The sequence below is a fragment of the Microcaecilia unicolor genome, chromosome 7, assembly GCF_901765095.1.
Source record: "Microcaecilia unicolor chromosome 7, aMicUni1.1, whole genome shotgun sequence".
Taxonomy (NCBI): Eukaryota; Metazoa; Chordata; class Amphibia; order Gymnophiona; family Siphonopidae; genus Microcaecilia; species Microcaecilia unicolor.
Window position 1 is genome coordinate 169,889,533 of NC_044037.1, and position 16,073 is coordinate 169,905,605.

At 44.6% G+C, this 16,073-nt stretch overlaps 1 protein-coding gene across 1 annotated transcript in view; it reads right to left on the reverse strand.

Moving 5' to 3' along the window:
- The window catches only part of CD28 (CD28 molecule), a 71,817-nt gene that overhangs the window by 20,010 nt on the left and 35,734 nt on the right, over nt 1-16,073 (reverse strand). Inside the window, exon 2 of the mRNA XM_030209668.1 lies at nt 2,340-2,687. Coding sequence (XP_030065528.1) covers nt 2,340-2,687 — 348 coding nt within the window. The remainder of the gene's footprint in view (nt 1-2,339; nt 2,688-16,073) is intronic.

Consider the following 16,073-nt stretch of genomic DNA (forward strand, 5'->3'; position numbering starts at 1 on the left):
AGCTTTGGAGCCCCTTCTTTGGGTTCTTAATGCAACTTCACAGATACCTGGGTTAGATCTTTTGGGTTGGCTCATTAAGGCCTTAACATACGCTGATGACATTATGGTATTCTTAACCTCTCCTCAGTCTGCGTTGCCTGCTTTACTTGACCTAATTGCTCATTTTGGGAGTTTTGCAGGTTTTAGTATTAATTATACCAAATCTCAAACCCTGCCTCTCCCTGCTATGGTGCAACAGGAATCGGTTGGCCCCTTTCCACTAACATGGGTGGACACTAAAATAAGTTTTGGGAGTTTGGTTGATCTGTCTGATTTGTACAAAATTAATGTTTTACCGTTACTGTTAAGACCTAATTGCACCTCTGGAAGTCTAATCCACTCTCATTATGGGGTAGAATACACCTGTTTAATATGATCCTAGCTCCCCACTGGCTGTATGCTTTTCAGATGTTGCCGTTTTTTCTTCCTAATCGTGAGGAAAGACAATTACGGGGACATCTGCAGGATTATCTCTGGCTGGGAAGAAGCCACGCTTACCCTTGACAATAATACAGACACCTAAAGCTCATGGTGACATGGGGTTGCTCAGCCTGCTCAACTTGATGGTAGCATGCAAGATGAGGCACATTAACGATCGGTACCGGGGAACTGAGTGGTTTTCCATTACTCCCATTGAAACAAATTTACTTCCAGGGGTGCACTTTAGTCAGAGTTTGCATACATCTAGCATGCTCCCTAGTGGCAGCTTTAGGAGATGGCCTCTGCTGCAGCCCTCTCGAGAGATTTGGAGGTGGGTGTGCTACAGATCTCACTTTTCACCATACATGACACCTTATTTGTCTATTTGCAATAACCCAGCTTTTCCTCCAGGTTTGGCCAATAACATTTTTTCAATATGGGCTAGACGAGGATTAAAGTACTTGTTGAAGGTGGTTACAGACGAAGGAGTTATAAAGACCTTTGATACCTTGCAACGTGAGTTTGGCTCAGCTACTTCACATTATTTTGGTTATTTACAGCTTAAGCATTATCTTGCTTCACTACCAAGGACTGATCTCTGAGGATGTTCAAGAGACTTTAACGGACGCGTTTTCACTGGGATCTCAACAATTGGTACCACTTGCCTATCATCATTATTATTTGTACTACATTACTGCAGATTTGGACTATGCTTTGTTGGCGAGGAAATGGTCCCAGGACCTTTCTTGTCAACTGTCCTTGGACCATCTGAAGGATTTTATTCTAGGCATTCATAAAAGGCAGGAGACTGTGGTGTTGCGTGAGATGTTATATACATTTGCTTTTCGACTCTATATTCCCCTCATAGGGCCTACAAAGCCCATACTGTTCTGCAAGACATTTGCCTTAAATGTGGTTATCCTGCTGCAACCTTGGGGCATTTGTTTTGGTTTTGTCTCAGGATCACCACTTTTTGGAACACAATATTAATTGCTTTTGATACCTACTAGGGTTGTTCAGTTATACTGAAACCACTTGTATTATTTGGGCAATACCAATATACAGCACCTGTGCCCAGAGGTTTTAAATGATTTTTGCAAAAATCTATCATGTATGGTTTAAAGACCATTTTGCATCACTGATTGGAACCTGCAAGCCCCATGTTGCAATCTTGGCACTCCCTGTTGTTATTTGCTTTAAGGGTGGAGCGACAAGGCATATCTAATTTTGATATGTAGTTTGAGCGATGATTTCAAGAAACTTGGGAACCTTTTTGGTTAACCTTATCTGCCCAAGTTTACAGTCGCCTGCTACATTTTTAAATCTTCTGGTTTGTAGGGACTGGCCCTCTTATGAGTATGTGCAGGGGAGGGGAGCTGGTTGGAGGGGAGGGATGAGGGGAGGGATGAGGGGATGTTTTGCTGTGGATATATAAGAATTTTGTTTAGTTCTGCACAAATACTTGTTCGTGTAACTTTTGGCTTACTAAAATGGTTTCAACATACTGTACTTGGGCCGGAAGGCTATAAAAACCCAAGCCCCTGGCATACTGTCAACTTATATATCGTCAAGTTTTATCATGCAGTCTGCTGTTTTAACTTGCTAACATTTCTATTCACTGTTGCTTAGCCTGGTACTTTTGATGGCTACATAAATTAGTTTATCATCTTTTCTCTTTGCTCTGCACCAGACCCTTAAAATCAGTGTCCGTCCTCCTTTCCATGCCCTTAGAATCCATCTCTTGTTTTGCTGATTTCTTCAGTATCTTACCATTGCAAATGACTAATCGCTTTAAAATTTTGGAGCTAAAACAACATGGTAAGGTATTTATGCCTTTCAGTTATGAGTCTTAGGTTGGTTATTACAGTTTCCTACCTTACCTTTCACATGAATAACTGTTCCGTTGTCTGTGGTGTACAAGTAGGGAGGTGGATACATGGTCTCCAACTTGCAGAAGTAAATATCTGTATGGTTCACATTTAGGTTTCTGAGGTGAAAGGTCACTTTCTCCTCATCCTTAACTACAAAGCAGCTAATTTTATCATTTGATTCGAAAGACTGGTAGGAGATATTAAAGGATCCAGCACAGATTTCGACTGACTTGCTTGCTCCTCTGCGTAACGAAGCCCGAAATTCTTTTGTTGTTTCCTTGCAATTGCAGTTACAGGTAAGATTCACACTATCATATACCACAAGCACAGGTGACTGGCCAACTGAAACGCTGGTTCCTGGGAAGAAAAAGACAGCTTTTAAAATGAATACCTGAATGGTCAGTTTGAAGGCAATTCTCTAACAAGGCACTTGGTAAGAGTCTATTCTATAAAGCAGGGGTCCTCGAATCCAGTCCTTGATGCCACAACCCAGCCTGTTTTTCAAGATTTCTACAATGATTATATATGAGATCTATTTCCATTCATAAGTACATAAGTAGTGCCATACTGGGAAAGACCAAAGGTCCATCTAGCCCAGCATCCTGTCACCGACAGTGGCCAATCCAGGTCAAGGGCACCTGGCACACTCCCCAAACGTAAAAACATTCCAGACAAGTTATACCTAAAAATGCGGAATTTTTCCAAGTCCATTTAATAGCGGTCTATGGACTTGTCCTTTAGGAATCTATCTAACCCCTTTTTAAACTCCGTCAAGCTAACCGCCCGTACCACGTTCTCCGGCAACGAATTCCAGAGTCTAATTACACGTTGGGTGAAGAAAAATTTTCTCCGATTCGTTTTAAATTTACCACACTGTAGCTTCAACTCATGCCCTCTAGTCCTAGTATTTTTGGATAGCGTGAACAGTCGCTTCACATCCACCCGATCCATTCCACTCATTATTTTATACACTTCTATCATATCTCCCCTCAGCCGTCTCTTCTCCAAGCTGAAAAGCCCTAGCCTTCTCAGCCTCTCTTCGTAGGAAAGTCGTCCCATCCCCACTATCATTTTCGTCGCCCTTCGCTGTACCTTTTCTAATTCTACTATATCTTTTTTGAGATACGGAGACCAGTACTGAACACAATACTCCAGGTGCGGTCGCACCATGGAGCGATACAACGGCATTATAACATCTTCCATTGCGTGCAAATAGATCTCTTTCATATTCATTGTGGAAATCCTGAAAACCAGGCTGAGTTATGAGGACAGGGTTTGAGGACCCTGTGCTTTAAAGGAATATATGTGCCTATTTTACTTATAGAATATTACAATTACAATAAAACTTACATTATGCCAAATTTTAGATCAGTGTAGATTACAATATATAATAAGCTAAGCCAACCCTAGGAAACAGCATTATCCAAAACTTACATTGAATTAACATAACCCCTAAAAAAGTCAAAAGTAGCTAATTAAATCAGTCATTCATTCATTTATCTTTTATTGTTTATTGGTTTTGTTATATCAATTCAAGATGCAAAGCAAATTTGAAACAGTTTATGATTCAAACTAAAATGAATAAAATCAGGAAAGGAACTCCATAAATAATAGGAAAGAAAACACACAACTCACACATAGGACCATACACCATAAAATCATGAAGAGAATCAAACACACAAAAAACACGCACCAAAGGAAAAACTATTTATTCATATAGGAGCTAAAAAACTCATAGCAAACAATCACTTCCTTAGTTGTGCAGGTATCCCACCTGCTGCAGAATCCAGCTGATAAAAGAAGCATTTAGGACCCAGACATTTAGGCACAAACTCAGAACTCTATGGCTTGAATAAATACTCATGGTTAACCATTACATGTATATTTAAGTCAGTTATTCCCAACCCAGTCCTCGGGACACACCTAGTCCCATCCCCCCAAATTGATATATGGTGCCTTAAGCTGTGTGCACTAATTTGGCTCGCTGACCGGTCACTGTATCTGTAGCGCATGAGCCCTTACCGCTAGATCAGTGGGTGGCGTTAAGGGCTCAGGCCGGTTGTAGGCGTGTGCTGGTTTCAGTTTTACCACATGCCCTTTTCCCGTCCCATTAAAAAATCCTTTTTTTGCAGATGTGGTAAAAACTGGCCCGGCGTGCGCTCAAAACATGTGCCTACACTTTTACTGCAGCTTAGTAAAAGGCCCCTTTAATTAGTGCATACATATCAGTGGCGTAGCTACTATGGGCCACGGGGGCCTGGGCCCCCATAAATTTGGCCCTGGACCCCCCTGCCGACGACCCTCTCATCCTCCCTCCCGCCGCCAACCCCTCCGTTGCTGTCTGCTACCTTTGCTGGTGGGGGACCCCAACCCCCACCAGCCGAAGTCTTCTTCAGGACGTCAGACTCAGAAGCAAAACAAAGGAAGAAGACTTCGGCTGGCGGGGGTTGGGGTCCCCCACCAGCAAAGGTAGCAGACAGCAACGGCGGGTTGACGGTGGGTTGGTGGCAGGAGGGGGGTTGAGAGGGTCGTCAGTGGGGGGGGTCAAAGTTGGTGATGGCGGCGGCAGGGGGTGTCGGCAATGGCGGGGGCGTGTCGGCAATGGCGGCGGGGGGGGTCGGCGGCACCAGGGGGGGCTAAAATATGCCCCTTCACCTCGGGCTCTGGACCCCCCTCCCGCCGAAGTCTGGCTACGTCCCTGATACATATTAGCACCTTTGTTATAGAATTGCCACCTTTAGTGGTAATACTGCAAAAAGAGTGCCAAACTTTAGGTGCCAGCAGGGCATATAAATGACTAGAATATCAGCATGTATGTGTGTTTGTATGTACATAATCCAGCTACACACTATTCTATAACATGGTGCCCAAATACAAAGGTACATAGGGACCCTTGGACTAAAGTTTAGCATGGGCTAACAGAATTAGTGTACATTAGTGTGTGCTAAGCTTTAGTGAAATGGCCTCATACTTTGCAGGTCAGCACTCACATGGGCAGAGTCTAGACGGAGACTGGATAGGCTGCACAATTATGTCAGTATATTATCAAATATTGTAATTTACTGCATTCTTTTGACATTTAGGCACAAGCATTACAAGTTTGCCTATAATGCTAGTAGGCCTAAGAACATAAGTGTTGCCATACTAGGACAAAAGAAGGTCCATCAAGCTCAGTATCCTGTTTCTAACAGTGGCCAATCCAGGTCACAGCAGCCTGGCAAGATCCCAGAACAGTAAAACTGATTTTATGCTGCTTTTCCTAGGAAAAGGCAGTGGATTTTCCCACGTCCATCTTAATATTGGCTTATGGACTTTTCCTTTAGGAAATTATCCAAACCTCTTTTAAACCCAGCTTCATGAAAAGAGAGATGCTTTAAAGGAGACCCTGTCAAAGACTGCCCTAACCCTCAGTTGTTGAAATAGCTGGTAATCCAGAAAGGGGTAAGGCATGATCTTCCCCATCCACCTATTTGCAGCCCTAGTTCCCCAAAAAATCTCCATATTTAGTCCACAGAGGGGCTCGTTTTCAAAGCACTTAGGCTTACAAAGTTCCATAGGTTCCTATGTAACTTTGTAAGTCTACGTGCTTTGAAAATAAGCCTCAGAGTGAAGCCATATCCACTAAAATAAAAATGGTGGAAAATGTTTCCTAGGAGACCCTGCCATCCTCTGTGCTACCCAAGCTTATCTCAAAGTAGCTTTCCAATAAGCGGAGAAGCAATTCCTACATTTTCATCATGGAAAATGGTGCTAGTTGATTCCTAAGGCTAGTTTCATTGTAATGGGGTGCTGCTCAGCACACATCCACATCTCAGTACTGTGTAGACTTCACAACCAGGAGGCATAGCAGGTGTGGGCTATCCATTCTCTGTAGCCTTTTGAAAGGAAATATCCAATTTCATTCCTTCTGTGGCTCAATTTATCATTTCTGGTTGTCTTTTCCTGTTCAAAATCACTACAAAATGGAAAAAGGTTGATCCTAACAAAAAACATTTCTCACCCTTTGGCTATGTTGATCCTCTGTTTTAGTGGAAGACATTTATTTAGAGTCCCATGTGTGTCGTTATGATAAGCTAGGGTTACCATATTTTGTCCCCCAAAAAGGAGGACACATGCCCCGCCCCACCACACACCCGCCCCGCCCCCTTTCACATCCCGCCCCTTTCACACCCTCGCTCCGCCCCTTTCACACCCTCACTCCGCCCCCTGTCACATTTTCCCATTCCCCCTGTCACATACCCCGACGCCCCCCCCCTCCCCGTCACCCCTCCCCTTACTTACTAGTGCCCTGGTGGGCTAGTGACCTCTTCCGCCTTCGGGGCAGGAAAGAGCCCCCTCTTTCCTACCCGGAGCGCTGGCCTGCATGCATCCTGTTGCTGATCCTCGGCGCCGATTCAAAATGGCCGCCAAGAGTTGAAGTCTCGCAAGTTCACTTCAACTCTCGGCGGCCATTTTGGATAGGCGCCGAGGATCAGCAACAGGAAGGATGCATGCAGGGCAGCGCTCCGGGCAGGAAAGAGGGGGCTCTTTCCTGCCCCGAAGGCGGAAAAGGTCACTAGACCACCAGGGCACTAGTAAGTAAGGGGAAGGGAGGCCAGCAATCTGCTCGTTTGTCCGGATTCCTGGACAAACGGGCAGATTGGCAAAACCCGCCCGGTTGCCCGGACATGCCCTCAAAAAGAGGACATGTCCGGATAAATCCGGACATATGGTGACCCTATGATAAGCTGCTTGTCTTCAGAGAAATCAACTCTTTTTACCTACAAGTGTTCTCTCAAGTCAGCAATTCAATAGTCACACAAAGACTTCATCCATCCCTTTGGAGTTTTCCAACACTCAGTCAGAGCTATCACATAGATCTAAGGACGAAAAAGAAAAAACTCTCTGAGCCCTTGTTCTTCACTTCCAGGCCTTGAGGGCCACAAATAGGTAAGGTTTTCAGGATACCCCTCATGAATATGTATGAGAGAGATTGGAAATCAATGGAGGTCATAGGCTTGCAAATCTCTCTCATGCATATTCATTAGGGAAATCCTGAAAACCTGACTTGTTGGTAGCCCTCAAGGACAGGGAGTGAAGAGCAAAGCTTTAGGCCTTTCCAGTAAAAGATTCCTTCTATTCAGGGCTGAACATGATCGTATCACTCATGTGTGTAACTACTCACTGCTGTCTTCTGAGAACATCTGTTACAGGGAAGCAAATTTGTTTTAACTTGAATGAACAATATATTTTTAATTGGATTATCCAGAAGTATAGCAATCATTTATTTCTTGTCTGCATGCATGGACTCCGATGTGTTTCACCAGTGTAATCTGGTTGGAAGTGTAGAATGTTTACCTCCTTCAGAGCATCAGTTAACTGTGAAATTAAGTTACACGTACTACTGCTTCAGTGAGTTAATGATAATACCTTTGGAGATTTCATTTAGTTACTTCCTAGATATAAAGAAAGAGTGGTGTTTGAGCAGGAAAGGAAATAACCCACAGCCAACTGAGATAAAATGTTTTCTTCACTTTAAAAACTAGGGTTGATAGCATGAATCTTGCTAGTTTGGGGGATTCTGCCAGGTACTTGTGACCTGGATTGGCCACTGTTAGAAGTAGGATACTGGGCTAGATGGACCATTGGCCTAACCCTGTATGGCAAATTCTTATGTTCTTATGTTCTGAAATCATTTTAAATTCCTTGTCTAGTAATATAAGCCTTAAATCAATTATTTGCAGAAATAATAGCAGTATGTAGAGGTCCATAATCACTTTATTTGGCCATTGGCTTACTTAGAATATTATTTAAATGAAACTATTTCCAGTAATCACAATATAGGAACCAATAAATAATAATTACCACTGAGAGAACAGAGAACTGGCATTGTAATGCATTATAGTGTCAACAATAAGTGAAATTTACACAAAAATTTTAATATTACTTTCATAACAGGATAATTTTAGAAAAGTTTTCTATGCAAAAAAAAACCTGGTTTGACATGTAGAAAGTTGTTTATGCAAAATTTGCCATCATATGCAAGTATAATAGGATACACAGGACATGATAGATAGATAGATAGATAGATAGATAGATAGATAGATAGATAGATAGATAGATACGATATTTCAAAATAGCAGGACTCCTTTTATTTTTCTCTATAACAAATGTGACCCACTGAGTGAAAAGGAATCTAACGTGGGGTATGCATCTTATTTATATCACAAGATAGAGTGACATCAACATAATCCTGAAAAATTTCAACTTCCAGTATGGACTAATTAGGTCTTTAAAAATGAGAAACATTTATCAATAAAAACATAATTAACCCCAGAATCACTTACAGTATCCAACTTTAGGTAGCTGCAGTTTTTAGGCTGTAGAGCGTGAAAAAACATCAAAGCTGTGAAAAACAATTGCATAGTCCCATTCTACTTCACAAAACTTTCAAAAATGAAAGTTGTCTCTCCAAACTTTTATAGCCTTTATCTCTATTTGCAATCTCAACATTTGGTACCTTTTCAGTCAGTGGGTCACAAATATATGACTGAGCATCCAATAATAAGACTTGTCCTATGATAAAACTATAAAATGATCATGTGACAAATGTGTAGTGTGATAAATTTTTCTTTGCAAACATCATATATTAAAGGTACTTCAAAACATCATGGGGTCCTTTTACTAAGCTGCGGCAAGAAGTAGCCTGCGGTAGTGTGAGGGGTGTTTCTGGTGCGCGCTAGGCCAGTTTTTACCCCATTTGGGAAAAAAGGATTTTTTTTCAATGGGCCAGGAAAAGGGCCTGCGGTAAAATTGAAACCAGCATGCGCCTATTTACGGCTTGAGCCCTTAATGTCATCCATTGATCTAGCGTTAAGGGCTCATGAACTACACGTGCGGTGACCGGCTGATGCACGTTAACTGCCGATTAACACCGATAATGTCGCACACAGTAGGAAAGAAAATAATTTGTTCCAGTGGTATGGACGTGTGCCAAATCTGAAATTACCACCAGGGGGCGTGCTAGCCTGGCGGTAGTCGCATTTTGGCACATGCAGCATGCGCATAGAGCCTACCGCACCTTTGTAAAAGGGTCCCTAAGTGAGGAAATGGAAATGATAAATGTGAATGCTAAGAGGGGCGTTTTCAAAACAATGTCCAAGTCAGAATTGGGTCATTTACTGCAGGATTCTATATATGGCGCCTTAATTTCCATACAGAAATCGAAGCGTATTCAATAAAAATGTGTGTAAATAAATTGGTTAACTAACTAATCAGCACTGTTAATTGGATGTCAACAAGCAATTATCAGCACTAATTGACATTAAATAAGATTTATGCACACAGCTCGCTAAGCATATTCTGTAGCATGTAAATGGCATTTCTAAAATCTATGCGTGTTGTTCTTGAATACACCCATTCTGTACCTAATTTAGGCATCAGGATTTTTGCCAAGTGAAACATGGCGTAAATAGCCACAGCTACGTTTGGTCACGTGGAGAGGCACTCGGCATTATTCTGTATTCCACATGGAAATTTAAGCCTATTCTATAAAATGTAGGCATACTTTACAGAATATGCCTTGGCGTATTTCTTTCCCATGCAGAAGTTTCAGGCACCATATATAGGATCTAGCCTTTGGCTTATTACATCCAAAAAATGACCATTTAGAGCCATTTTTGAATGGAAGAATGTCTAGGATTCTCTTTGAAAATGGCTCAAAATGGAAGGTTTTACAGAGAAGAGCCATTTTCCAAACTGACACGTCTAACTTATAAATGCCAAAAAAAAGCAGGCACAAGAACGTCTGTCTGGCATCATTTTGAGAGAAATGGCCACAATGACGTCCCTGCAGATCAGAGGAGCAACCTAGTGGTTAGTGCAGTGGACTTTAAACAATGGCATCCAGGTGCAGATGGATTTTTTTGGCCATTTTGAGACATTTGTGTACTTTGAAAATAGGCACCTAAGAATGTTATGTTCAAAATCAATTTGCACAAATCTTTCTTACAAGAGATGCCAAGGTGTCTTACAATCTATTGTGAGAATCAGAGAAGCCACAGAGCCCAGAATGCAGGGGGGAAGAAAGAAAAGCCAGAGTGGAAAAACTACAGATCCCAGAATGCATTGCGGGAGGGGCGGAGGCAGGAGCGTAGAGAACACAGATTTCAGACTGCCTGGAAGAATAGGAGGGAGGAGGACAAACGAGTACCTGAGCCACATGAGAGGAAAGGAGAGGGGGCTGATTGGGAGGTGGAATCAGCTGAGGAGAGGGTGGAACACCTGAGGGAGGGGGTGGAGAATGGGGGGATGGAATGGGAGAAGTTGGAGCAGGTAGGAGGAGAAGGTGTGGAAGAGGAAATGGAGGTGGGAGAGGAAGTGGCTGGAGAAGAAGAGTGACTTCTAGAGGAGCCCAAAAGTATCAGAAAAGAGTAATAGTCAGGAGAGATCCGGCGGGTGGTTGTCAAGAGGTAAAGTGTTGACAAGTGAGGGTGGTGGATCTTTAAAAGCCTGGCTAAGCTGTGCTGGGGAAAAAAAGCCTAGCTAAGCTGAACGGTTTTGAGGCCTTGCTGAAGAGGGCGTTGTGGGGAAGCCTGGCTAGCAGAACTGTGTTTAAAGCCTGACTAGCTGAACTTTGTGGGAAGGCTGGGCTAGCCGAGCTGTGTTTGAAGCCGGGCTAGCGGAACTGTGTTTAAAGCCTGACTAGCTGAACTTTGTGTGAAGTCTGGCTAGCCGAGCTGTGTTTTAAGCCTGGCTAGCAGAACTGTGTTTAAAGCCTGACTAGCTGAACTTTGTGGGAAGGCTGGGCTAGCCGAACTGTGTTTAAAGTCTAACTAGCTGAACTTTGTTTAAAAGACCGGCCAGCTGAACTGTGTTGCATCGCCGTGCTAGCGGAACTGTGTGGCAGTGAGAGCGAACTGCACGGACGAGTGTGGAGTCGGAAGCAGACAGCACGGATAAGTGAGAGAGACAATTACGCGGCCGGGAGGAGCGGCTGACACTATCTTTACATGGAGTAGGTCTGTGAAGTGTTCCAGCTTAATAGCAGATCTTCAACGTGGTCAAAGACATCAGTGGTACATGTGCTTCAGGGTCAGCCACTACCACAGCAGCATTTCAAATTGCTGGTAATGTTGATTTTACAAATAAGTTTCTTCAGTCCACCAAGTGACCATTGTTTCTCAGGAAACATTTTAAGAAACTTTTTTGCTCATAACATTATGGGGTCCTTTTACTAAGCTGCAGTAAAAAGTATCCAGCGGTAGTGTAGGTCCATGTATTGGGCGCGCACCGGGCCAGTTTTTACCGCATGGAAAGGTACAGGGGGAAGGAGAGGGGGGCTGCTAGACCACCAGGTGCTAGGGGGATTAGGGGGACTGGAGATTCACTGGACCTCCAGCCCCATGTCACTGGCTTGGGGAGGGGGGGGGTCGGGGCTCCTCCAAGGGAGATTTTGGGTTTGGTTCTGTTTGGGGAGGATTGGGAGCCTGCTAGCATGCAAATGCATGCTAGACAGGGCTCCCCATTCTTCCCCAATGCTCCGCAAACCCTAATGCCAGCTTCAAACTGGCATAGGGTTTGCTGCAGGCAGCGCGCCAATGCTTGGCGTGCTGCCCACTGTTCGTTGGGGATGAATAAGCAAATACTTGTTTAGCATGCATTTGCTTCTGATCATCGACCCCTAGGTTAGTCGATTGGAGACTGGGTGGGACTGCCTATAAATCCTGGCAGAGACTTTTCATTTTGTTGGCAAAGTATGCAGCAAAATCATTGCAGTTCAGTTGTGTCTGGACAGGCTGGTTCTGTTGTGGGGGTTTCAGTAGGCTGTTTACAATGTTGAACAGGTGCTTGGTTGAATTGGTAACCTGTTTGATGAATTGAGAGAAATATTGTTTTTTGGCTGCTGTTAAGGCTTGGCTATCATGTGATTCCTACACTTTAGCTTGTCCTCCTCCAGGTGAGATTTACGCCATTTCCTTTCCAGTTTCTTTCCTTCATGCTTAAGGGTCTGAAGTTCTGGATAAACTAAGATGAGCATTTGTGAGTGGGGCATAAAACGTTTTTTAGTGGTGATGTTTTCTGTAAGGTCTTAGCTAGATGTGTATTCCAAATATCAACCTGTTCTGACACTGTAGCTGTCTTTTCATTCACATATGGATAGTCCAAGGCCTCTAGGAAATTATCAGCAGTCAGCTTTTTCTTGTCTCTGACCTCCTTCCAAGGTCAGTCTTAGGCAGGGGCGACAGGGGTGGTCGCACAGGGCCTTGCACCTCCAGGGGCCCCGCGATGCTCCTTCTTGCTCCCCGCCATTGCCACGATCTGACTCCTTGTCCCCCTCCCCCGAGCCACAGGGTGCCCTCCTGGCACATACCCGAAGCCACCCTGGTGGTCTAGTGGAGTCTTCGGGGCAGGAAAGATCCCCAGTCTTTCCTGCCCACTGCTGGCGCTGACCCCCTTGTTGCCACATCGCTCTTTAAAAATGACTGCCAAGACTTCCAGCGGCAGCCTCACAAGTTTTGCTTGATTTGTCTTTATTTGAAATAAAAAAAATGTTTAAAGCACATCTTGTCAACAAGGGGTGGGGCTAGGGGGCCCCACCAAACTGGTCTGCACAGGGCCCAACAATTGCTAAGACCGGCCCTGTCTCCTTCCAAACTCTGGGAGGTGCCATTTGTTCCAGGTGGTTACTTATGGGCCAATGATCAGAAGCAAACACAGGCACTAGAGGGTATTAGCGCCATACTAGCGCCTGCATTTGCTGCTGCCCCATGATCAGAGCCTCCGAGCACGTGAATCAATGTGCTTGTGGGCTCTGAACGCAACTAGCATCTAAATGCATGCAAAAACAGGGCTATTAGCGCAAGTATCATGCAAATGCATGCTAAACATATTCCTCCCCAATGATCAGTGAGCAGCACGCCAAACATTGCACTCCGTCCAAGACAAACTCTACACCAGCTTGGAGCTGACTTTAGGGTTTGCAGACCATTGGGGAGGAATGGTGAGCACTGTCCAGCATGCATTTGCATGCTAGCAGGGCCCCCATTCCCCCCAATGCAGCCCCCCCCCCCCCCGCAGGAGCAGGAACCCCGACCCCACCCCCCAGCAACACGGGTGCTGGAGATTCGGCAGATCTCTATTCCCCCCAACCTCTAATTCAAGTTCAGAGAGCTGGAGATCCGGTGGGTCTCCAGCCCCCCCTAACCCCTCCTAGCATCCCCCCAAGAAAATCCCTGCTGGCCCAGTGGGCCATGAGTCAAGCTGCCTTTACAGTGGTCTAGCGGCCCTATTCCCCCCCCCCCCTTCATACCTGTGTTGGAGGAGGGAGGTAGACTCAGTGGCGTAGCAAGGGCGGGGCAGTGGGGGCGGTCTACCCCGGGTGTCAATGGGTGGGGGGTGCTCCGTCCACCCCCCCCCCCCCCCGGCGCAGTGCCTCTCACTCCCCCCGACAGTCCCCACCTGCCTACCAGCTGAGCTCCGGCCGGCACCTCCAATCTGCAGCGCTGCTGACTTTAAATGAAGAAAACCGTCTGGTCGTTGGCCCTTCACTCACTGAGTCCCACCCTCGAGGAAATAGGAAGTTATATCAGAGGACGGGACTCAGTAGTGAAGGGCCAACGACGAGACGGTTTTCTTCATTTAAAGTCAGCAGCGCTGCAGATTGGAGGTGCCGGCCGGAGCTCAGCTGGTAGGCAGGTGGGGACTTTCGGGGGGAGTGAGAGGCGCTGCGCCGGAGGGGGGGGGTTAGGGTCCACACCAGGGGGGGGTGCCGTTCCACGCCGGGGGGGGCGCCGTGTTGCACTGCACCGGGGGGGGGGGGGGGTGCGCACAGCTGCGATCCACCCCGGGTGTCAGCCAAGCAAGGAACACCACTGGGTAGACTCCCTCCTCTTCCAGCAACGCCGCCTTGAAAATGGAGGTGCCCAGCCTTGCCCAGAGAGCATCCTGGGATGCACCAGGCGGGGCTTCACACCATATAAGGGAGACACATAGCCACTGGTAAACCCTTGCTTTCATGTTTCATTTATTCCTAAGATGTCAAGATGCTGTTCATGGATGACATCATGGATCACTGAGGATGTCTTTGCAGCCGATAAGGCATTCACCAGTCCTATAGGTTCCAAGGGTGGTCTGGGGGTGCTGGGGGTAACTTTGGTATGGTGATGAGGTGATCTGTTATGTAGGTGTTTGACCTCTTGCAGTTTCTCTTTTCTTCGCTTGGTGATGATTATAGTTTCCTCTCCCACACATTACTGGGATCCCCAAGCTCTCTTGGTCTCCTGGATCAAGACACATTCCTTGTGACAGAAGTTTCTTAGGCAAATTTCACTGAGTGGCACTCTATGGATCAGGGTTCTCAGCCCTCTGCTTAAATATAATAAAGCAGAATGAGCTTTGCAACAATTTAAGCTCTACGGAATAGAAGAGAAATAGAATGAATGATGGGAACTTTAATTGTTTTGTTTTATTTAACCACAAACTGACTTTGCTAAAATGAAATGTTGCCCAGCACTTCTGATTTAAGATGTCAAAAATTTGGTGAGAGCAGGAAGCAGCTGCTGTGGTGTTCATTGCTCAGAAAAGAGAGAGAAAGAGCAGGAAATTATGTGAAATGTCTATATCCAGGATCCCACATATGTTTTATTGCAACGTTTCTCAACCCTTTTCTGAAATTCTGGTTTTATGGATAACCATAATTAATCTGTATGAAATAGATTTGCAGACATTATAGACCCAGTGCCATGCAAATCTATCTCATGTACATATGCACTGTGGCAATCCTGAAAAACTGACTGAATAAATATGCCCCTAGGAGGATTTGGAAATATGGATTATTAGGGCACATGTCAGAGAAAGAAGCAGCTCAAGAAATGGCAACCAATAAAAAATTTATTTAACAAAAAAAAAAACAATCTTTGGTAATGAGGTGTGATATGCACTATCCTACCACAGAGATGTTTCAATCCTCACCCAATATGTTTTGGCAGCTGGACTGCCTGCATCAGGGGCACAATCAGTCTTTATAATAGAAACAATAGATGAGGTACTCAATGCTTAAAGATTGCCTACACTGAGCTCCTCGAGGCCAGTGTGAACTGCTTCCAAACTGATTCCAAACTACAATATAAATGTTCATTTTAGAAAAAAACATGTTGGACGATGATTGAATAAAAGTAAACTCCACCACCAAGGTGGAGGAACAAAGGAACCACTACAGAAAACTCCAAGAGAGTAAAGAAGAGTAGGGTTGTCGATGAGTCTTCCGATACAAACTCAGTCAAATAGATGACAAACAAGTATATATTGTGAGTTCAACACTGCGAGCATGTACAATCAAACTAATTTGTATAGTAAAAGCAATAAAAAGAACTACTTAATATAACACCAGAATAAAGATTTCACAGTCAAGCACAGAGTTTGTTGCCCTTTCGCTGGCAGGCTCCTAAAGCAGGCAGTAAGAAGGAAACACGGTTCATGTCATCTATTTAAGACTGACTGAGTTTGTATTGGAAGACCCATCAATATCCCTACTCTTCATTACTCTCTGGGCGATGATTGAAACATCCCTGTGATAGGATAGTATATATTACACCTTGTAAACAAAAACTGCTTTTTAAAATAAATTCTTTAGTAAGGCACATGCCATGCCCAAAAGTCGCATCCCACATATGCCTTTTAGGAAGAACTAAGGTCTTGTTTACCACAACTCCAGTATAGTCTTCCATATTTCCACACAGGAGATGTGATTTCCTGTATTATAAA